The sequence below is a fragment of the Neoarius graeffei genome, chromosome 19 (genome assembly GCF_027579695.1).
Source record: "Neoarius graeffei isolate fNeoGra1 chromosome 19, fNeoGra1.pri, whole genome shotgun sequence".
In the NCBI taxonomy this organism is placed as follows: Eukaryota; Metazoa; Chordata; class Actinopteri; order Siluriformes; family Ariidae; genus Neoarius; species Neoarius graeffei.
The window spans coordinates 24,940,496-24,964,942 of record NC_083587.1 but is presented as its reverse complement, the minus strand read 5'-3'; the positions used below and the strand labels follow the sequence as shown (position 1 = coordinate 24,964,942).

General features: G+C 41.9%; 1 protein-coding gene across 1 annotated transcript in view; it reads right to left on the bottom strand.

Annotated features, from left to right (window-relative positions):
- ccdc191 (coiled-coil domain containing 191) overlaps positions 1-24,447 on the bottom strand; it is a 35,551-nt gene that overhangs the window by 510 nt on the left and 10,594 nt on the right. The window contains exons 3-13 of the mRNA XM_060899922.1: positions 21,704-22,295; positions 18,917-19,049; positions 15,817-16,007; positions 15,444-15,693; positions 10,416-10,804; positions 10,075-10,172; positions 8,106-8,188; positions 7,929-8,030; positions 1,065-1,208; positions 326-478; positions 23-177 (exon numbers count right to left, since the gene is read on the bottom strand). Of these exons, the coding sequence (XP_060755905.1) occupies positions 23-177; positions 326-478; positions 1,065-1,208; positions 7,929-8,030; positions 8,106-8,188; positions 10,075-10,172; positions 10,416-10,804; positions 15,444-15,693; positions 15,817-16,007; positions 18,917-19,049; positions 21,704-22,295 (2,290 nt within the window). The remainder of the gene's footprint in view (positions 1-22; positions 178-325; positions 479-1,064; positions 1,209-7,928; positions 8,031-8,105; positions 8,189-10,074; positions 10,173-10,415; positions 10,805-15,443; positions 15,694-15,816; positions 16,008-18,916; positions 19,050-21,703; positions 22,296-24,447) is intronic.

Genomic DNA, 24,447 nt, shown 5'->3' with positions numbered 1-24,447 from the left:
TAGTCCTGGGTATTCTGCTGACCTGGCACTGTGTTCGTCAGCCTGCTGCTCTCTGTCCCATGTCTCCAGTCTCTGGTGGATCGCGTAATCCATCAGTGCCTTGAAGACCTTTCTATGAGTCCGAGTTGTGTAGAAGTGTTCAGCTTGTATCTCCAGGTGAGACTGTAGGTGCTTAAACTGAGTAAACACACGGGGATTAATCGGCATAGAGTACCACTTGCACTGCTGACCATCTATCTATTCTCTGAAACATTTTGCTGCATCTGAAAACTTATAAACTGAGGTAACAGCGGCTTGACAAAAGAGCTGTAGTGACAAATTGTACCGTTTTCCAGTTGTACAGAGTTCGCCGGAGGAGAATGCGCTCGTATAGTTGGCCTGCACGTCTTTTTTTCTCTGCCAGGGCCTCGCTTGTTGTGTGTTGCCAAAACAGAAGGCAGCGTCTTTGTAGAACCTGTGTGTGATGCACCACAGCTTTCTAGGGAAAGAGAGATTAACATAATAAGCGTTATAGCCTGATTCCCTCAGATGGCGCAGTTGGCAAAATCACTGTCATTGCCATTCCATATGGTGTGTGTGGATGGGAGCCATCTCTGTCAGTGTGAGAGATGTGTGCAATGAAGTCCTCTGTGAGGATGACAAGCCTTGATGGTTTTTCTATAGCAGGGTTTAGTAAGAGGGGGATGTGATGATTCTCACACAGCAAAGAAAGAACGCCAAGCCTGGTCACATGAGTGTGTAATGAGTCTTTGGATTAAATGACATCTACATTTTCACACTGTGCCGCCCAGCTGGTCGGCTAAGACCTCTTGGTGATTTTGTGACTAATAGGATTTGGAGTATATTTCTCTCTCCTTTTCATTTTTTTTTCCTCCAACCCCAGTATCCTGTCTTTGCCCATCCATCTTGATAAGTGTGAACAGGTGTAAAAGCACGGGTACGATGGGAACATCAGTAACGCAGCGCTGTGTGAAAGGCAGCAGCTGGGCTTTGTGTAGGATGTGATATGTGAGGCTATGAATGAGTGTCAGCCCACTGGTGTGTGTGTGTGTGTGTTGGTTCACCTGAGCATTGGCATGGCTCTGCTCCACCAGCTGCTTCCATGGTGTTATTCCTCTGTGCAGCAGCAGGTAGCGGTCATAGTGCTCTCTTGCCTGCTTTAACAACTTCTGTTCCAGCTCTATTCTTCTCTGCTTCTCCATCTCCCTCTAAACACACACACCACTAATTTCCATCCACCACATCTGCTGTGTGTGCGCTTATTTAATTGATTGATTACCTCACACACAAATTTATACGCTGTTTGAACAGAAAGTGCAACTCTTTCACAAGGACTTGACTGGCCGATCCTGTACGTAATCTAAACCTCATAATAAACGTTATTTAACAAAGAAAACTTGGCATCACTGACATGGCGAGGTTTTCTCTAAGGAGACGTTTTGTCACATTTATACAAGGAGTCTCCAGTGTCGGAGCTTTAACAATCAGAGTTAAAGCTGTACCTTTTAAAATTTAAGATTTCTATCTGCTATAACGCAAGTGATAACAGGAGCTAGCTTGTTTTGTAGACGTTCCACAACTTTAAAGTAGAACTGAAGGCAAGTTTTTTTATCATCAAAATTCTATTTCTCATTTTATTAAATATAGGAATGCATTTCTGATGGTTATTTTGTCGCTGCTATAGCAAGTTATGAGTGTTTGAAATATGCTATGTAATATATCAGTCCGTATGTCAAAGCGACGGCCGTAAACGAGATTCGTTGAGACCTGTGCGAGACATCGTAGGACGGAAGTAAAACGTACAGCGGAAATCAAAAGTGACCGACATCTGCCAACGTTGTCAAAAGACGCGTGCGCCCTCTTTCGAATGCTGATGTAATCAAGCTGGAAGTTTTGTTTTGATAGCAATCAGGAAAGTTTGAAGAAAGTAGGCAGTAATCGTCATTTAAACTCGTTTTTGTGTAATATTTCGTTTGGAAAACAGTTTTCAAAATGGCGGCACTGACACTTCACGTTTCGAAGCCTCGCACAAGTCTTGTGAAGATCGCGCGGATAAGCGACGCCTGCCATGGACCAAACGAACTAAATTCAACATGGCTAAAAACCGAACAGGCCGATAAGTATAATATTTAATTGCAATTAGTTGCCAATACGAGTCACGATATAAGGTTACTAAAACCGAAAACGTAATTGAATAACACATTCATTAAGAAATAAAGCAAGTTTTTTGTGTAAATGACTTCAGTTCTCCTTTAAATACAATTTAAAAAAGTACCATACAGTGGGGCAAAAAGTATTTAGTCAGCCACCAATTGTGCAAGTTCTCCCACTTAAAAAGATGAGAGAGGCCTGTAATTTTCATCATAGGTACACTTCAACTATGACAGACAGAATGGGGGGAAAGAATCCAGGAAATCACATTGTAGGATTTTTAATGAATTAATTGGTAAATTCCTCTGTAAAATAAGTATTTGGTCACCTACAAACAAACAAGATTTCTGGCTCTCACAGACCTGTAACTTCTTCTTTAAGAGGCTCCTCTGTCCTCCACTCGTTACCTGTATTAATGGCACCTGTTTGAACTCATTATCAGTATAAAAGACACCTGTCCACAACCTCAAACAGTCACACTCCAAACTCCACTATGGCCAAGACCAAAGAGCTGTCAAAGGACACCAGAAACAAAACTGTAGACCTGCACCAGGCTGGGAAGACTGAATCTGCAATAGGTAAGCAGCTTGGTGTGAAGAAATCAACTGTGGGAGCAATTATTAGAAAATGGAAGACATACAAGACCACTGATAATCTCCCTCGATCTGGGGCTCCACGCAAGATCTCACCCCGTGGGGTCAAAATGATCACAAGAACGGTGAGCAAAAGTCCCAGAACCACACGGGGGGGACCTAGTGAATGACCTGCAGAGAGCTGGGACCAAAGTAACAAAGGCTACCATCAGTAACACACTACGCTGCCAGGGACTCAAATCCTGCAGTGCCAGACGTGTCCCCCTGCTTAAGCCAGTACATGTCCAGGCCTGTCTGAAGTTTGCTAGAGAGCGTTTGGATGATCCAGAAGAGGATTGGGAGAATGTCATATGGTCAGATGAAACCAAAATAGAACTTTTTGGTAAAAACTCAACTTGTTGTGTTTGGAGGAGAAAGAATGCTGAGTTGCATCCAAAGAACACCATACCTACTGTGAAGCATGGGGGTGGAAACATCATGCTTTGGGGCTGTTTTTCTGCAAAGGGACCAGGACGAATGATCCATGTAAAGGAAAGAATGAATGGGGCCATGTATCGTGAGATTTTGAGTGAAAACCTCCTTCCATCAGCAAGGGCATTGAAGATGAAATGTGGCTGGGTCTTTCAGCATGACAATGATCCCAAACACACCGCCCGGGCAACGAAGGAGTGGCTTCGTAAGAAGCATTTCAAGGTCCTGGAGTGGCCTAGCCAGTCTCCAGATCTCAACCCCATAGAAAATCTTTGGAGGGGGTTGAAAGTCTGTGTTGCCCAGCGACAGCCCCAAAACATCACTGCTCTAGAGGAGATCTGCATGGAGGAATGGGCCAAAATACCAGCAACAGTGTGTGAAAACCTTGTGAAGACTTACAGAAAACGTTTGACCTCTGTCATTGCCAACAAAGGGTATATAACAAAGTATTGAAATGAACTTGTTATTGACCAAATACTTATTTTCCACCATAATTTGCAAATAAATTCTTTAAAAAATCAGACAATGTGATTTTCTGGATTTTTTTTTCTCATTCTGTCTCTCATAGTTGAAGTATACCTATGATGAAAATTACAGGCCTCCCTCATCTTTTTAAGTGGGAGAACTTGCACAATTGGTGACTGACTAAATACTTTTTTGCCCCACTGTATGTGGTTTTGATTGGCAGTTTGCTGTGGTAGAAGAGGAACAAAACACTTCAAGATGTACCATTATTCACATCAGGCTGCATCACACCACCCTGTTGTTGGTTATTTTCCTGCACCAGCATGCTCTGTTGTGTTTTATCCCTTTCTTACTCACTCGCTGTCCCAGGGTTTTATTGTATAGCGATCGGACCAACACAGCTACGCTCCTGACCACAAATTCTTTCCCCGTTATGCAGATTTGGAGCTTAATTCACAAAAAAACTGACAAACTTATTTTTAGAAACACTTACTGACAGTTCAAAATCTGCCCTTTTGTTTTTTCTGTTCTGTTCTCAGTACAGAGAAACGTGTTTTTGATAATCATTTCCATGCTGCTGTGATGGATTTTTTTTTTTTGTCTTTGACATTTTGGCACAGTATACCGAATCAAGTCAAATAATAAATCTGATTAAAAGGTGTTATTACTAACGGCTTATTAACCTCACTTGCTCAGTCTTTACGGGAAAATATCAGACCTCGATCTTTTTGTACGGACCTCGGTCTGATATTTTCCTGTAAAGACCAAGCAAGCGAGGTTAATAAGGAGTTTATTATATAACTTTTTTTCATTTCTAAAATTAAAATAGACGGTCATTATAATGAGGCGTGACGCTGCTTTCAGTCACGTCATATTTGTAACATAGTTGAGTCACGCATGCGGAATAAATGGCTAGTGGTTTCAAAATGGCGGCACGGTGGTGTAGTAGTTAGCGCTGTCGCCTCACAGCAAGAAGGTCCGGGTTTGAGCCCCGTGGCCGGCGAGGGCCTTTCTGTGTGGAGTTTGCATGTTCTCCCCGTGTCCGTGTGGGTTTCCTCCGGGTGCTCCGGTTTCCCCCACAGTCCAAAGACATGCAGGTTAGGTTAACTGGTGACTCTAAATTGACCGTAGGTGTGAATGTGAGTGTGAATGGTTGTCTGTGTCTATGTGTCAGCCCTGTGATGACCTGGCGACTTGTCCAGGATGTACCCCGCCTTTCGCCCGTAGTCAGCTGGGATAGGCTCCAGCTTGCCTGCGACCCTGTAGAACAGGATAAAGCGGCTAGAGATAATGAGATGAATGAATGAATGATTTCAAAACTGAATTTCTGTTAGCAGTTTCTGAATGCTCTTTGTTGCTCATTTTTTTAATAATTCGGTGACTCTTGTTTGTCTTTTGTGTTTCGGCTGTTTTTGATTTCCAATTAATCTTTTTTTTTTTTTTTGTCGTTTTGTTTTTGATTGTTTTTTGCAACATTGAAAGCCGGCGCCTTGGAAAGAAAGTCCATCATCGCCCACAGGCATTAAGGGAAAATACTGCCTGCCAGGGAGCCAATCAGACCGCACGATTTTACCAGAAGTACAGTGCCTTGCAAAAGTATTCATACCCCTTGAACTTTTTCACATTTTTCCACTTTACAACCACAAACTTAAAAGTCTTTTATGGAGATTTGTGATAGACCAACACAGAGTAGCACATAATTGTGAAGTGAAACGAAAATGATAAATGGTCTTCAAAATTTTAAACAAATAAAAATCTGAAAAATGTGATGTGCATTAGTATTCAGCCCCCCTGCGTCAATACTTTGTAGAGCCACCTTTTGCTGCAATTACAGCTGCAAGTCTTTTGTGGTATGTCTCTACCAGCTTTGCACATCTAGACACTGAAAATTTTGCCCATTTCTTCTTTGCAAAATAGCTCAAGCTCAGCCAGATTGGATGGAGAGCATCTGTGAACAGCAATTTTCAAGTCTTGCCACAGATGCTCAATGGGATTTAGGTCTGGACTTTGACTGGGCCATTCTAACACATGAATATTCTTTGATCTAAACCATTCCATTGTAGCTCTGGCTGTATGTTTAGGGTCATTGTCTTGCTGGAAGGTGAATCTCCTTCCCAGTCTCAAGTCTTTTGCAGCCTCCAACAGGTTTTCTTCCAGGATTGCCCTGTATTTAGCTCCATCCATCTTCCCATCAACTCTGACCAGCTTCCCTGTCCCTGCTGAAGAAAAGCATCCCCATAGCATGATGCTGCCACCACCATGTTTCACAGTGGGGATGGTGTGTGCAGGGTGATGAGCAGTGTTAATTTTCCGCCACACATAGCGCTTTGCATTTAGGCCAAAAAGTTCAACTTTGGTCTCATCTGACCAAAGCACCTTCTTCCACATGTTTGCTGTGTCCCCTACATGGCTTCTTATGCCTGTCTTTCAACAATGGCTTTCTTCTTGCCACTCTACCAAAAAGGCCAGATTTGTGGAGTGTACGACTTATAGTTGTCCCGTGCACAGATTCTCCCACCTGAGCTGTGGATTTCTGCAGTTCCTCCAGAGTGATCATGGGCCTCTTGGCTGCTTCTCTGACCAGTGCTCTCCTTGCTCGCTCTGTCAGTTTAGGTGGATGGCCATGTCTTGGTAGGTTTGCAGTTGTACCATACTTTTTCCATTTTTGAATGATGGATTGAACAGTGCTTCTTGAGATGTTCAGAGCTTGGGATATTTTTTTATAACCTAACCCTGCTTTAAACTTCTCCAGGACTTTATCCCTGACCTGTCTGGTGAGTTCTTTGGTCTTCATGATGCTGTTTGTTCTTCAGTGTTCTCTAACAAACCACTGAGGCCTTCACAGAACAAGTGTATTTATGCTGAGAGTAAATTACACACAGTAGTACTCTATTAACTAATTAGATGACTTCTGAAGGCAATTGATTGCACTGGATTGTATTTAGAGGTATCAGAGTACAGGGGGCTGAATACTAATGTACACCACATTTTTCAGATTTTTATTTGTTTAAAATTTTGAAGACCATTTATCATTTTCGTTTCACTTGACAATTATGTGCTACTCTGTGTTGGTCTATCACATAAAATCTCAATAAAAAACTTTTAATTTGGTGGTTGTAAGGTGGAAAAATGTGAAAAAGTTCAAGGGGTATGAATACTTTACTTTTGCAAGGCACTGTAGCTCGTGCCATATAATAAAATATAGTTAATTAACATATGCGTCAATAGGAATACGCTGAATAAATCCGAACGTATTACAAACGATAGTTGCAATATGAATGACATCTATTGTATGTATGTGAACCGGTTGAAATATTTTCTTAGCTTGTTTTTTATTCATGATGTTATGATGCATGTAAGCAATGATCTGGGAACAGACCCTCGGTGAAACAGGGAAGCCTGTTCGTAGTGTTGCTGTGTGGCATGCTGTAAATTTGTAAAAAGTGCAACTGACTTGGCAACGACAAGTCACGATGTTTGAAGCAGTTGACTGTATAGTAGTGAAGGAGCAGATTTTTGGAGTTAATTTTGTGTCACAGACCTGGCAACCCTGGTTCTACACTGCAGGTAGTCCTGCAAATCTTAGGATGTTTTTTAAGGGTATTCTTTTAGCAGTTATAGTCTCTGCAGAACATTGAAAAGTAATTTTTTTCAGCTAAGGCAGACGAAAAGCATTAATTATCAAGGAATCCTTGGGGTGATCTGTCTTGTTTAAATAAGACAAACTATATAATTTAACCTGTAAAAGAGCTCCGGGATGTTAAATGTACTGTCCTTTGTTTTTATAGGCCATGAAACTACATGACCCAGAGGTATAAAACTACAACTGCTACATATTTATGGGGCAATTAACTGAATATTTTCATCATAAAAATGTGCTATAATAACGGGTGGCACGGTGGTGTAGTGGTTAGCGCTGTCGCCTCACAGCAAGAAGGTTCTGGGTTTGAGCCCAGCGGCCGACTGGGGTCTTTCTGTGTGGAGTTTGCATGTTCTCCCCGTGTCTGCGTGGGTTTCCTCCGGGTGCTCCGGTTTCCCCTACAGTCCAAAGACATGCAGTGAGGTTAACATGGGGCGGCCTTGGGCTGAAGTGCTCCCTGGGCGCTTCCCACTGCTCTGGGTGTGTGTGTGTGTTAAATTTCACTGTGCTTGAGTGTACGTATGATGAGTAAAGTTGTTGTTGTTCTTCTATAAAAGAACCAATATGTCCTTGTCTCAGACAAGTTAAGAATACAAACACACACACACCTCCTTCTTCTGTCTTTTCTCCTCCCTCCTCCTTTCTGCCTCTATGCGCTTTTCTTCCTCCTCCTGCCTCAGTCTCTCCTCCTCCTCCGCCTTCATCTGAGCCTGAGGGGAAAACAAAACAAAACACTGATTCAATAAATTGATCTAATCTCTTCTCCTGAGCCTCTCAGTACTCACCAGCTTCTCCTCCTCCCGCCTCCTCTTCATCTCCTCCACCTCCCTCCTGCGCTCCGCACGCTGCCGCGCTCGCTCCTCCATAGCTGAGAGACACCGAGGCAGAGAAATCAGGAAAGAAGTCAAAGGTCAGGTATGGGATTATCAAGCAACGGCTCGGTTCGATGTCTCTCTCACTACGTTCAGACTGCAACCTGAAACGACCCATATCCGATTTGTTGTGAAATCCGATTTTTTTGTTAGGCCGTTCACATTACCAATTATATGAGACTTGTATGCGATCTCCAATATGAACGGAAAACGACCCCAAAGTGTCCCGCATGCGCAAATTGACACGTAATAAGCACATCTACGTAATACGTAAACAAAAAAAAGCGCACTCTTCATGTTTAATGATTTTTTTTGTTTGTTTGTTTAATTATCTGGTTAGTGTTAAAGTGTGAGGTCTCGTGTGTGTTTTTGTTTCTGAACTGAAATGAAAACGTGTAGCCTGGTAACGAGGGTTGACTCCTAAATGTCTCTCTAATTTCTATACAAGTGCACTACATGTTACTAGGAAGTAATGGATTTTTAAACTCTATATAGTGCACTCGAGCTTCAGTAGGCAGTCATTTGGGATACGGCCGCTGTATTACCAAACTCGTAATTCAGGCTTCATAATTTGCACATATTTATTTCGTCATATTAATAAACTTTTTCTACATTTTTTAAATATTTATTTAGATTGTTTATAGCCAGCTGAATTCTGCAACTTCTCTCAGCGCCGGCTCAAGGTGCAGAAACACCAGTGCAGTTTGCTATGGAGATGAGGCGAGACCTGGCGATGTGGTTTTTGTGGCGGCGGCGGAACTCACACAATAATCTGATTAATGTGGGCAGCAGACTAATGAGACCGAAGGTGTCAAATTACTGGAAATTTCCAGAACAATCTTATAATCTTGTAATACAGGATGGTTTAAGTTATAAATCAATTATAGAAACTGTTTTATTTAATCAGGCTAACAGATCAACATCCAGGTCCCTACCAAATCCACCATTAGCTTGATCAATTCTATAAAAGTCTATTTAAATTCTGAAAACTGTACAAATGTTGTTGTTTTCCACCAAAGAGGCGGGATTAGCCAACGCAGAATAGTGACGTTTGTCTCTTGTTGATGACGTGTAGGTCGCATGAATGCGACCTGTCCGGTCAGACTGCAGCCGCATGTGAAAATATCGGATATGCATCGGATTTAGGACCACATATCCAAGCGGCCTGGGTCGCATGTGGAAAAAATCGGATCTGTGTCGTTCAGATTGTCAATAACAAATCGGATACAGGTCGCATATGGGCAAAAAAATCGGATATGGGTCGTTTCAGGGTGCAGTCTGAACGTAGTCTCTGTAACATGTGCCTTCGCCTTTATTGTACCGTACAATCATCAGTCTTACATTAGCATTCGTTTATTTGGAAAAAGCTTTTATAGCTAAGAGGCTGAGATTTAAGAGCCTTGTTCAAAAACCGCTCCATTGTTCTCTGTCTCTAGGAACCTTTTCCTCCCATCGTGATGCTGGTGCGTGTTTAAGGAAGCAGCGCATCTTTTAAGAACCAGCTCACGTTTCTACCAGTTTGAAAGCAGATGTAGGAGTCTGTGTAGGAACAAAAACATAATAACTGCTGTGGGTTTTAAAGATATATTTCTGGTTTGAGAATACGTTTTACCATCACTTAGCAGAAAAGGGCTTTATTAAAACAGCCTTATCCTAGTCCAGGTTGCAATGCCCCATTCGCAGCACCGATATGGCCCTGCGTGACCAGACATCCTTTCTTATTCTCAGTCCTCCCACATGGTACTAAATTCAGCCTGCGAAACTTTGAAGTGTGACTTTCCTTATGGATTATTCTCCCGCACAAGAGCATGAAAGGCTCTCTGAGCAGCTGTCAGCTCCAGTAGCTGAGTCCTGTGTGACTGTGAGCGTATGTAAATCTGACCTCGTACTGCAGGATGAGGGCTGGCTAGGCGACTGTCACATTCTTTAGGGGCTGGACGGCTGGCGCTGCTTTCACCCGAGACTCCTTTTGATCTGTGACTGTGAAATATATGAATAAAGTATTTACAAAGCTTTCTTTCTGTGGATTTCTTTCCCTTTTGCAAACATTATGAATTCAAAGGACTGCAGTGTCATCCGTCTCCACTATGAATTCATTTGTTATGGGACGCTAGACAGGCTCTTGATAGAATTTTGCAGTGTAATTATTATTGTTATTTACTTATTTTTTACAAAAAGCTGCTGCTTTGAGATTTTGTGTGTGAAAGACGCCAGGGAATGTACCTTGTCTTGATCACATTCTGAGATGCTGATGGTTTCAGCTGGACTGCTAGCTGTTCAGCTTTTTCTGCTTTCTGTCTGAGTTCCAGAAGGTTCTGTCTCTCCCGTAGCTCAGAGATAATATCCTGCTGTTCTTTAAGAAGGCGTTTCTGCTCAGCGATGGTCCTCTGCTGAGCCAGGTGTCGATGCTCAAACCGTCCGCCGCGCATCTCTGCGCTCTGACAGCGGGGGGCGCCACTCGATATCCGCCCCTCCCGAGCCTCAGCTAAAGAAAGTGCAGCGTGACGACGAGTCACTTGCCAGGCCTGAGTGGGTGGGGCTGCTCTCCTGTCAGTCAAAGGGAGTAGCTGGGGAGCCGAAGTGGCTCTTCGTACTGGTACCTGGGCCTGAAGCTGGAATGTTGAGAGAGAAGTAGAATTTTATACAGGTTGTTATTTTAATTTCTCAGTGGGGGTTGTGAATAATTATACAGGCTTGGACATCATGCGTCTTCTCTGTGAACTTCAATTTTTTCCTAGGATTTTCATTTTTAATGAACTCTGCCTTCTCGTCTCATTGAACACAAAGAACACAGGAGATAAAACTAACAACGTCCAGGGGAACAAATTTTACTGCCTCGGAATATTCAATAAGGACAAGTCTTTCCTGATATGTAAAAAAAAAAATCAAAGAAAGGAAAGAACTTTAGAAACATGCAATGCTTAAATAATGTGTAAAAGTAATAAGTTTTATACAAGAATTACCCAATATACAGTGCCTTGCAAAAGTATTCATCCCCCTTGGGATTTGTCCTGTTTTGTTGCATTACAAGCTGGAATTAAAATGGATTTTTGGAGGGTTAGCACCATTTGATTTACACAACATGCCTACCACTTTAAAGATGCACATTGTTTTTTTTTTATTGTGACACAAACAATAATTAAGATGAAAAAACAGAAATCTGGAGTGTGCATAGGTATTCACCCCCTTTCGCATGAAACCACTAAAAAAGAGCTGCTCCAACCAATTCACTTCATAAGTCACATAATTAGTTGATTAAGATCCACCTGTGTGCAATCAAAGTGTCACATGATGTCTGTAGAACTCAACCTGTTCTGGAAGGACCCTGACTCTGCAACACTACTAAGCCAGCAACATGAAAACCAAGGAGCCTCCAAACAGGTCAGAGACAAAGTTGTGGAGAAGTATAGATCAGGGTTGGGTTATAAAAAGTATCCCAAACTTTGAATATCCCAGGGAGCACCATTAAATCCATTATAGCAAAATGGAAACAATATGGCACCACTACAAACCTGACAAGAGAAGGCCAACCACCAAAACTCACAGACCGGGCAAGGAGGGCATTAATCAGAGATGCAACAAAGACACCAACAATAACACTGAGGGAGCTGCAAAGATCCACAGCAGAGATGGGAGTATCTGTCCATAGGACCACTTTAAGCCATACTCTCCACAGAGTGGGGCTTTATGGAAGAGTGGCCAGAAAAAAGCCATTGCTTAAGAAAACACATTTGGAGTTTGCCCTACAGCATGTGGCAGACTCCCCAAACACATGGAAGAAGATTCTCTGGTCAAATGAGACAAAAAATTTAACTTTTTGGCCATCATGGGAAATGCCATGTGTGGTGTAAACCCAACACCCTGAGAACACCATTCCTACAATGAAGCATGGTGGTGGCAGCATCATGCTGTGGGGATGTTTTTCATCTGCAGGGACAGGAAAGTTGGTCAGGACTGAAGGAAAGATGGATGGCACTAAATACAGGGCAATTCTGGAGGAAAACCTGTTTGAGTTGGCCAGAGGTTTGAGACTGGGACGAAGGTTCATGGTCTAGCAGGGCAAGGACCCTAAACATACTGCTAAAGCTACACTGGAGTGGTTTAAAGAGAAACATTTACATGTCTTGGAATGGCCTAGTCAAAGCCCAGACCTCAATCCAATTGAGAATCTGTGGCATAACTTGAAGATTGCTGGACACCAACGCAACCCATCTAACTTGAAGGAGTTGGAGCAGTTTTGCCTTGAGGAATGGGTAAAAATCCCAGTGGCTATATGTGCTAAGCTAATAGAGACATACCCCAAGAGACTTGCAGCTGGAATTGCAGCAAAAGGTGGCTCAATAAAAGTATTGATTTGGGGGGGTGAATACCTATGCACATTCCAGATTTCTGTTTTTTCATCTTAATAAAAAAAACAATATATATGTGCACCCTTAAAGTGGTAGGCATGTTGTGTAAATCAACCTAACCCCCCAAAAATCCATTCTAATTCCAGCCTGTAATGCAACAAAACAGGACAAACACCAAGGGGGGATGAATACTTTTGCAAGGCACTGTACAGTATATGTAGATAAGTGACAAGTCGAAGAAAAACGAATAAATTTGAGGAGAAACCTAATGGGTGCAGATGACAGTTAGACTGCGGGGGCATATATTTATTTTGCTGGCATGCTTTGGTTCCACTTGCCACCATAAAGCAATGCATCACTGTTTTATCCTATGATATAACAGTTCTATCCTAATGGGTGTGGTCTTTACCAGGATGACTCTGCCCACATCTACACACCATGAGGGCTCACATGTAAATGATATAACTCAGATGCAATGACCTGTGACCTCAGATGCAAACACCTGTGGGAATTCTGTGTTAGACTGCGCTGTTTACCACCATCATCAAAACACCTGATGAAAGAAAATCTTCTGGAAGGACAATGTTCGTCTCTCCATTTCACAGACATGCAGAACTGATGAATATTTGTGAACCCTTTAGAAGTTTCTATTCTAGTATTTCTGCATAAATATAACCGAAAACAACATCAGATTTCACACAAGTCCTATAAATAGATAAAGAGAACCAAATTAAACAAAGACAAAAATATTATACTTGGTCATTTATTTATTGAGAAGAATGATCTGATATTACATACAGTAGCTGTGAAGTGCAAAAGTATGTGAACCTTTGCTTTTAGTAACTGGTGTGACCCTCTTGTGCAGAAATAACCGCAATTAAGTGTTTGTGTAACTGTTGATCAGTGCTGCATATCAGCTTGGAGGAGTTTTAGCTCATTCCTCTGTACTGAACAGCTTCAACTCTGGGATGTTGGTGTGTTTCCTCACATGAACTGCTCACACAATGTTTCTACTGAATTAAGGTCAGGACTTTGACTTGGCCTTTCCAAATCATTAATTTTATTCTTCTTTAACCATCTTTGGTAGAACGACTTGTGTGCTTTAGGTCGTTGTCTTGCTGCGTGACCCACCTTCTCTTAAGATTCAGTTCACAGATTATGGATATCCCTTTCTGACCCAGATGCAGCAAAACAGGCCCAAACCATGATACTACCACCACCATGTTTCACAGATGGGATAAAGTTCTTATTCTGGGATGCACCATGTTCCTTTCTCCAAACATAATGCTTCTCGTTTAAACCAAAAAATTTTATTTTGGTCTCAGCTGTCCACAAAATTTATCCAATAGTCTTCTGGCTTGTCCATGTGACCTTTAGCAAACTGCAGACAGGCAGCACCTCCTTTCAACCCTGCCAAGCACACCACTGTTCTTCAGCGTTCTGCTGATGATGGACTCATGAACATGAAATGTTAGCCAGTGTGAGAGAGAGGGTTTCAGTTGTTTAGGAGTTACCCCGGGTTCTTTTGAGGCCTTGTCATCGGCAGCTGTCCATCGCTAGCGATGATGACTGATTCATTAGGATGTGCAAAAATGCAGATGGGCCGCAAGGCCTTGCACCAGAGCAACAAACTCACCCGCAGCGGTGGCCTGAATAACCCGGCCAAGCTGCCACGGAATGTCTGGCCTTGTGAACCCTTGCATACTATTCTCCTCTCCTAACGAAGCATCTTGCACAGTAAAGTAAGCCAAATGATGCCGTACCCCCATTGCGTTGCCTCTCTGGACCTCCAGACCTGATGCCAAGTGGTGCACAAAAGTGCCACAGACCTGACGGGTATGGAAGTTGCCCCACAGTGAATACTGACTTGCTGAGTGATGCCATCCATTGGCCATTTGAGTGGCTCTTCCTCATGCCATCTGGTGGTGTGCCATTGGCCCTGTTTGGTTCATCTGCCACATTGCACTGAAAAGCGACCTGCTGCCAGCGCCTTATTGGTGATGTACTATTTAACCCATAGCTGGAACCCAGGCAGGTGCTACCACTCCGGGTCATAGCGGACCTGGGAGCAGTGGTGATTAAGGGGTAACTCCACTTTCCCCAATACTCAAGTCCTCCTGGACCTGAGACTCACCACTGGTTGCAGTTTAAAGTCATACCCAGGACTAAAGAGACCTTGTGGACTATTACACACCTTGTTCTTGGAGTGATCTTTGTTGGTGGACCTCTCCTGGATAGGGTAACGGTGATCTTGAATTTCCTCCATCTTCTGACCATGGCTTGGTGCAGTCCAAACTCTTTAGAGATTGTTTTGTAACCTTTTCCACCCTGATGAGCATCAGCAACTCTTTTTCGTAAGTTCTCAGAAGCCTCATTTGTTCGTGCCACGATACACTTCCACTCACACCTGATTATCATCTCACTGAATGAAAACACCTGACTCTAAATTCACCTTCAAATTAACTGCTAATCCTCGAGCTTCACATACTTTTGCCATTCACTGATATGTAATATTGGATCATTTATCTCAATAAATAAATGACCAAGTATAATATTTTTGTCTCATCTGTTTAATTGGATTTTCTCTATTTATCTACTTTTATGACTTGAAAGTGAAACTCGGACAGTTTAGGTCAGTGTTATATGAAATATAGAAAATTGTAAAGGGTTCACAAACTTTCAAGCACCATTGTATATTGTGTGTTAATCTTAGATTTATATTCTGAAAAAATATTTTTACATTTTCTGCATGTGTAACCTTTTGTTGTAAATCCTTTTAGAAACAAAATAACATGAATAATCAATTGTAACAAAAGATCTAAAATATATATATATATAAATATATATATTAAGACGTATTTGACCTTTATGTATAAATTCACCAAAGTTGTGTTTCACTCACCAGCTGAATGGTGTTTTCTGGTTGGTTCGTGCTCTCTGGCTGGACTGTGATTGGTGGTTCAGTGCAGTCCTTTGGTGTTAGTTTGCCTGAAACAGCTGCATCGATCAGGGCAGCCATTTTCCTCCTGGTTTCCTCCTGCTGGCTGAGCAGTTCCCTCCGTTCTCTCTCCATTCGGCACCACAGACGCCAATCACTCAGGCAGCGCCTCAGGATCCGTCTTCGATCGCTCTCCTCTGCTAGCTGACAGCGTCTTCAGGGAGAGGAGAGACACTTCATATCAAATCAAAACCTCAAAACTAGCTCAGAGTAGAGTTAGAGTCCTGTGAGGATTCTGAGCGCAACTTTCCATCACTCAGCGTGTGTGTGTGTATACCTGTTTTCCAGCCTCAGTTCCTCCTCTGTCCTCTTAGCTTCTCTCTCTTTTCTCCTCACCCACACCAGCGCTCTCCACACCCGCCATGCCCTCAGCTGCCTCCTCCAATCACAGAGTGCTGCTGCTTTACCCAACCGCACCCTTTTCTCTAACACCACAAAGTACCAGGCGGAGAAGTGCTTCTGCATACACTGGAACACACCACTACTATTAACTCTAATTATTCATTAAAACTTTTTACCCACTGTTTCTGCATAGCCAAAGTGGTTGCTATAGCAACAATTAAAGCATTTGAAGACCAAGTAAAAGGCTACCAAGAATGAAATTTAGCTATTATGTTCTAAATAATGTTATCTGTCTCTCACTATAAATTCATTGCTGTTAAATCGTTGTATCTGACTGATCAAAAGTCAAAATTCCTCTCACACCAGAATCTGGGTTTCCCAGGAAATCTCTTGTCCCAGTACTAACCAACTCTTTAAAGGAGATAGGCAGAACCATGGCCTCACTTTTTGTTTATAAATGCCTTGAGACCTCAAGAATGGCACAGGAATAGTTTTAAGCGTTAACAATAAATCTAATATAGTAATTTTTATGATTAAAGTGATTCATATAGGTAGCAGTCTGAATGAATGACCTTGACATCTGTGACGTCACAGCAGGAAGTCTATCGGTCTCATCGCCATTTCCGCTATACTAAAACACAGAGCTGACTGCAACTTCGATCCTCCATTTTTGAGCTAATTTATCGCCATGCCACGTAGATGTGTTGCTGGCGGGTGCAGCAACACGACAGAAGGTGTATTTATGTTGCATTCATGGCCCAAGTATGTTCAAACTGCAAAGATTTGGACGCGTTTTGCGAGAAATTCACAGATTAGGCACCTATGAAGTGGTCTCTCCTCTGCTCTGCACATTTTACTGAGGACTTGTATGAAACCTCTGATCTGTTGAGGAGCGTTGGTTATAAGCCCGTATTGAAAGAGGGTGCAGTACCAACAATTAAAGGAAAAGAAAACTACAAGAAAAGGAAAGTAAGTTCAGTTGCACCAGTTCTCCTGGAGCGTGAGCCAAGCAGTCATGGTGGAGTACTCAGTATGGAGAAAATGGAGAATGAGTGGACCAGTCGTCAGATTTCTCTGCTGGATATGCTTGCCTCAGCAGCAATATCTCGCCCTTACATGGAAGAAGCGAATGAACGAAGAACTGAAAGTCAGATTGTTTCAAAACAATCGGCCACAAGATCGGTTTTCAAGAAGCGAGAGCAGACGGGTAAGATGCGACTCTCATTTGATTACATAACAACAACAACAACAACAACACTCATTGTTTACCTGCATTTAGATTAATACATGTAACTTGTATTGTGTGTTTAAGTTACCAGTATAAGATTTTTTAATTTGCTTCAGAATGTGATTGTCTCAGTTCATCTGATTATTTAATTAGCCTTTTACGTTTTATCAGTGAAAATGCATGCATGTACATGTATGTTGCATTTTATAACGCCTATCCTGTTTTAATGAGAGTCACATGAGACTGTCAGTTCAATTCCATCCAATTCTCTAGACGGCTTTGTTCTCTGGCTTTATTTCATAAAGGTGGGGGCCTCCATGGCCGGCATGCTACTATCGGATTCACTTTCCGATGGTTTGAACTGATACGGTTCTACGTGTATAGCAGTAGCATGTACACACACTCCAATTTCAGGACCATCACAGTCAGATGTATTACTACCTGAGGAATCCGAAGAATCTCCAATAAATCCGAACGAAGAGGCCATTGCAACCACTCTCACCTGTTGAGTCTGGCTTTGGTCAATAGCACCGGTTCCTGCTGTGACGTCACACACTCAGGGCTGGCTGGCTCAGCGGGGCAGCTCAAATGCCAACTTTGCGGTCAATTTTAACTCTCAAAAATATATATTTTTTATTTCCAATTATGCAGCATACAAGAGTCAAGGATGGAGATACTATCCACTCAGAAATGCATATAAAAATAAAGGTTCTGCGTATGTCCTTTAAGGTGTATGGGTGCGGCACTGATCTCCGTTTCTATAGCCCTCGGCCTCTCGCCTATACAGCTAGGGTTACAGTGGGGGGGCTGGTCCTCTGGTAAGCATTGCAGCGTGCCTTGCCAGATGGTAGTAGGTGCCATTTTTATGATGGTCTTTGGTATGACCTGACCGCGAGTAGAACTTGCGATCTCATGGTCAAGAGGCAGACATGCTAACCACTAGGCCAACTCACGGTTGAGTGATCAAAAGGTGCTGATTAATTTTCTATAACGGCAGTTCTGACTCTCACTCTGAGTGATATGGATCAACTCACTCGTTCTAAAACAGCTGCTCATTCGTATCGACTTGAACGGTGGACACAAACGTGCAAACTTGTTTCATGGACATTTCACAACGTTAACCAGAGCTATACATGTGTTAAGTGTATATACTGGTTTTTAACAAAGAAAATATTGCCAGTGTTGTTGTTTAAGACGAATAAAACACTTCAACAATAAGATGGATTGATGCTACTGTTACCACTCCGAAATTGATTATTTCTTAAATAATGTCCAGTCTCATATATCTCATCTCATTATCTCTAGCCACTTTATCCTGTCCTACAGGGTCGCGGGCAAGCTGGAGCCTATCCCAGCTGACTACGGGCGAAAGGCGGGGTACACCCTGGACAAGTCGCCAGGTCATCACAGGGCTGACACATAGACACAGACAACCATTCACACTCACACCTACGGTCAATTTAGAGTCATCAGTTAACCTAACCTGCATCCATGCGGACACAGGGAGAACATGCAAACTCCGCACAGAAAGGCCCTCGCCAGCCACGGGGCTCCAACCCGGACCTTCTTGCTGTGAGGCGACAGCGCTAACCACTACACCACCGTGCCACCACAGTCTCATATATATATATATATATATATATATATATATATATATATATATATATATATAAAAAGAACTGAACATGCAATCAAATTGAACTTGATTATTCATATGGAGCTGAAATGCAGATTTGAATCTGATTTTTATTTTTTGCTACTCAGCCATCATTACAATGAAGCGTGTAAAGCATAGATGGTTCCTTACCTGCAGGTTGAGGATGTGAACCTTGGCTTCCACTTCTTGCTGTCTGTTGCACAGCTGCCTCTGTGGAACAAAGTCAAGTTTTGGCGTAACACACTTCTTGACCGTGTTCTGTTTCTCCAGCCTCTCTTGTTCTCTGAGAAACAGAAATGTGGGAAAAGCACCATCATCTTTATTAGCTGTTCTACATCTATCAAGATCATAGCTGATGATTGTAATTGCAGTTAACAATTTAAAGGTCTTATGCCATATAAGCATAACAGCAATGTTATGGGAAGACAGCACAAATACCTTAAGAATGCAAATATATAAACCTTTTACAGAAATGTGCTCATTCTAATACATTACTGTTTCTATAGTAACAGCTAATCCACATGGACTTGCTGGATTAATCGTTAATTTGATGTGATGATTTCCAGTTTACTGTGAGGAGATTTTTAGTTAACATTTTTGGAAGGACTCTCCAGTTTCAGCACTTTAGAGGAAAAACTGTAAATTGAAATGTTCAGGACAGACGAGTTTAGCTGTTCGGTTTCTCTGTAACGTTACAAGCTGCATTTTTTTTTAGTCTTATTAACTTTAAGAAATAAAAAAAAAGAGAGCTTGGTGAGGGAAAACAACTATTTTTATTCTCTCCACATTCACTGGATATCCCTGGTGAAAATCTTTCAAGGATCTTCAAGGAGCCGTAAAGTTCTCTGTGAGGGTCTTTGAGGATCCTGTTCAGGATCTCAACAAACAGCCTCATAAGATCTTCAAGGATCTTCAATTTTCTTGCCAAGCTTGTCAAGGATCTACAAGGCTCTTCAAAGTTTTTTTCAAGCTCTTCAAGGATCTTTAGAATTATTGTCAAAATCTTTAAAGTTCTTGCCAAGATCTTCAAGGATCTTTGAAATTCTTGTGAAGATCTTTAAAGTTCTTGAGAAGGTCTACAAGGATCTTCAATTTTCTTGCCAAGATCTTCAAGGATCTACAAGAATCTTCAAAGTTCTTTTCAAGGTCTTCAAGGATCTTTAGAATTCTTGTCAAGATCTTCAAAGTTCTTGCCAAGATCTTCAAGAACCTTTGAAATTCTTGACAAGATCGTCAAGGATGTTTAATATTCTTGACAAGATCTACAAGAATCTTAAAAAACAAAAACCACATTCAATTCCAAACAAAGCAATTCTTTATTGATGTTATCATAACAACATTCCCAGTAGAAGTCGTCAAGTGACTGACCAAGAGATCCTTTCAAGATCTCTGAAACCTTGAAAATCATGAAAGATTCTTTCAAAAATCCTTTTAAGATGTTGGCTATTCAGGATTCATTCATATATCCTTATCCAATTCTTATGAATCGTAATTATGTAAGTTTCAATCTATTTCCATCTTTGCCAATTCCGTTGAATTAGGATCATTTAAAAAAAATTTTTTTGAAAGATCCTCATTAGATCCTCTAGGATCTTCAAGGATCCTCACAAAGATCTCGTAAAGAACAAGACAAGGATCCTTGCAAGATCCTGAGGATTCCAGTTAAGATCTTTATAAGATCCTGAAAAGGATCCTTTTAAGATCTTTGAAGGATCCTTGTTAAGTCTTTGCAAAGTTCCTCCAAGATCCTCAAAGATCTTGTGAAGATTTTGACAAAGATCCTTAAAACATCCTGATCACTTCCTCAAAGATCCTAGCAAAGATCCTTAGAAGGAATTTTCTAAGATCTTTGAAAGATCCTTGTTGAATCCTTGAGGATCTTGCAGGATCCTTGCAAAGATCTTGACAAAGTTCCTGAAAAGATCCTGATCAAATCCTCAAGTATCCTAGAAAAGATCTTAATAAAATCCCTAGAAGAATCCTTCTAATATCTTTGAAAGATCCTTGTTGAATCCTTGAGGGTCTTAAAGGATCCTTGCAAAGATCTTTGCGGGGATCATTATGAGGATCTTTGTAGGATCCTTAAAAAATCTTTGTCAAATCCTTGAGGATTTTTACAAATGATTTTGCAAGATCTTTGAAGATCTTTATAAGATCCTTTAAGGATCCCGTAAAAAAATCCTTATCTTTAAGGATCTTTGGTAGGTCTTTGACAATCCTCATGGATACTTAAAGATCCTGTGAGATTTTTCACCAGGGATGAGCAATCGCGCGCTCTGATTGGCTACTCTACTACATGATTTTGTCGGACGTTTTGTATAAAGTTTTTATTTATCGAATTTGCAAAAAATAAAAATGCTCTGTTTCTCAAAATCCAGTGAATGTGGGTAGAATAAAACTGTTATTCCACTCAATCTTGTCGTACATGGCTTACAGCCAACTCAGTGCTACGCGCCTCATCAGCTATCAGCTCACGTACGACTCGATTTTGTGGATTAACTGTTAAATAGCTACTACAATGTAAACAGTAGCAGGAAAGAACTTGTTTTGTGGATGTTCCACAACATTAGATAACTCTAAATGGATAAAAATGTATGATGTGTCATTTGTAAATAAATACAAAATCGTAATCTGTGGCAAATTGTTGTGGTATGAGAGGAATAAAACACTTTGGAACAGGTCTTACAGGAAAATAAAGTTCAAGCAAGTAACAGGAAGAAGGTTGTTAATTATTTTCCTACAACAGGACAACCCTAAGTTTTTTTTTTTTATTCCTTGCCTAAGAAATGTACTACAGTAAACACTATTTAAATGAATAATGTATCAGCCTGGATTAATGTACGAAATCTTGTCATCTACATCAGCTCAAATCATGAAGTAAGTCATTATGTAATAATTGTATCAGGCCTTTTCTGTACAATAATAATGATTATGAACCTCTTTCGTGCCAGCTGCTCCATGCCCCTCTTCTCCTGCATCTCTCTGCATAGGCGCACCACTTCCTGCTGCAAAAGCTCCTCCTGTCTCTGAGCTTCCTGTTTCCTCCTCCTCTGTTCTTCGCGCTCCAGCCGCTTCACCTCCTCCAGCGCCTCCTTCCGAGCCTCGTGCTCCCTCCGCTGCCTCTCCCGCTCTGCCTCCCTCTGCTCACGCCTCTCCTTGACCTGCTGGTGTCGTATCTCCATCGTGATGTTCGGGTCACGACTTCTCTTCTTCTCATTATCCACGTCCAGCCGGAGCCCCTGTACTGTCTCACAGTCCATCATGTCTGTCTCCATCAAGTCCTGGAGGAAGTGGCGCACCTCAAAGTTCTCATCTTCAGCTGCAAGTTGGGAATACATATCTGAAAAAGACAGATGAGGGAAAATCATCAAATATGATCTGTTAATAGAGCATTTTTTATCTCTCAAAATTGTACCATTAAAGTTTTTATAGTTCAGATTTGCAGGTTGCTCTTCAGTCTGCTCTTCCTCATCCATTTCAAGCTCTAGACGCAGCTTCGTGTTCATCCAGTCACTAAGGATAGTCTGAGCTGTGGGATTCAAAACAGAAGAGTACAACTAAACCAGTCAAATGAAACCACTTAATAAAAGACATTTTGTAGCTCGTCATATACAGTACTGTAGAAAAGTCTTAGGCACGTGTAAAGAAATGCTGTAAATAAAAACTGGCTTAAAACATTCAATTAAATGTTTCAACATTAAAAAAATACTATAAACAGTTAGCAGTAAACCGTAATAAATTAAACAAAGTCAGTACTTGGTGTGAGACGACCCTTTGCTTTTTAAAAAAAAAATAATAGTAGTCTCAGGTACAATGAGTGCAGATTTATGTGGAAATGAGCTGTAGGTTTTACTGAGCATCTTACAGAACCAGCCACAGTTCTTCTGGACACTCTGACTGTCACACTTGCTTCTTCATTTTGCACCGAAACCCAGCAGCCTTCATTATGTTTTCTTTTTTAATCTGAAAAGTGCTCTCTTATGGAATCATGGATTAAAGCAAAAAAAATTTATTTGACTGAAAATTTACGGGGGGAGGGGGGTTATGGGTGGATTTTGCTGAAATTCTACGGGGGGGGGGGTTATGGGTGGATTTCGATGAAATTCTACGGGGGGGTATGGGTGGATTTCGATGAAATTCTACGGGGGGGGGGTTATGGGTGGATTTCGCTGAAATTCTACGGGGGGGGGGTTATGGGTGGATTTCGCTGAAATTCTACGGGGGGGGGGTTATGGGTGGATTTCGATGAAATTCTACGGGGGGGGATTATGGGTGGATTTCGATGAAATTCTACGGGGGGGTTATGGGTGGATTTCGCTGAAATTCTACGGGGGGGGTTATGGGTGGATTTCGCTGAAATTCTACGGGGGGGTTATGGGTGGATTTCGCTGAAATTCTACGGGGGGGGTTATGGGTGGATTTCGCTGAAATTCTACGGGGGGGATTATGGGTGGATTTCGCTGAAATTCTACGGGGGGGGGGGTTATGGGTGGATTTCGCTGAAATTCTACGGGGGGGGTTATGGGTGGATTTCGCTGAAATTCTACGGGGGGGGATTATGGGTGGATTTCGCTGAAATTCTACGGGGGGGGTTATGGGTGGATTTCGCTGAAATTCTACGGGGGGGGTTATGGGTGGATTTCGCTGAAATTCTACGGGGGGGGTTATGGGTGGATTTCGCTGAAATTCTACGGGGGGGTTATGGGTGGATTTCGCTGAAATTCTACGGGGGGGGTTATGGGTGGATTTCGCTGAAATTCTACGGGGGGGGATTATGGGTGGATTTCGATGAAATTCTACGGGGGGGGGTTATGGGTGGATTTCGCTGAAATTCTACGGGGGGGGTTATGGGTGGATTTCGCTGAAATTCTACGGGGGGGGGTTATGGGTGGATTTCGCTGAAATTCTACGGGGGGGTTATGGGTGGATTTCGCTGAAATTCTACAGGGGGGGGTTATGGGTGGATTTCGATGAAATTCTACGGGGGGGGATTATGGGTGGATTTCGATGAAATTCTGAGAATGGTTAACTTAGAACTGATAACTTTATTATCAATTAATTAATGGATTAATATATTCAATTTATTGTTGAGTGATTCTTCACCATTGTTCGTTTTTGAGATATTCATTTTTGTTTGCAGCTTCATAGACAATTCTTTTTTGAATTGTGCAGCAATGCCATGCGTGCACAAAATATGAGGCATGAGCATTTGACAGTGACAACCTAGAGAGGGCGCTCCTGTCTTCCAAGACGGATTGCATCAAATCGACCAGTGGCTGCGATATGGTCAACGGCAGGTCATGCTGCGCTATAAAAGCACAGATACACATTTTCTGTGCACAGACACGATCAGCCATAGATGGACTGACCTCCGTTGAGGTGAGACTTGCTCCTGGTAAAGAAGAGGTGTGCTGAAGACCCCTTACATTGGCCTTGTGGCTGGCTTCCAGTTGATGGCGCGACAGCACTTTCTTTCCATTGCTTTCGTATATTATTTTTTTGTGGCAAATCACACAAATGCAAGCGTCTGGAATGTTTAGTTTTTTGAACCATGAACTAAATGGCTTTCCGTTTTCACCTATTTCGTACAGCCAAGCCCACCTTCACTTGTTTTTACACCTTTATCGATGGCAGACACATCAGTGCCTTCTTTCATGTAAAGCGCATCCATGCTGCCAAAA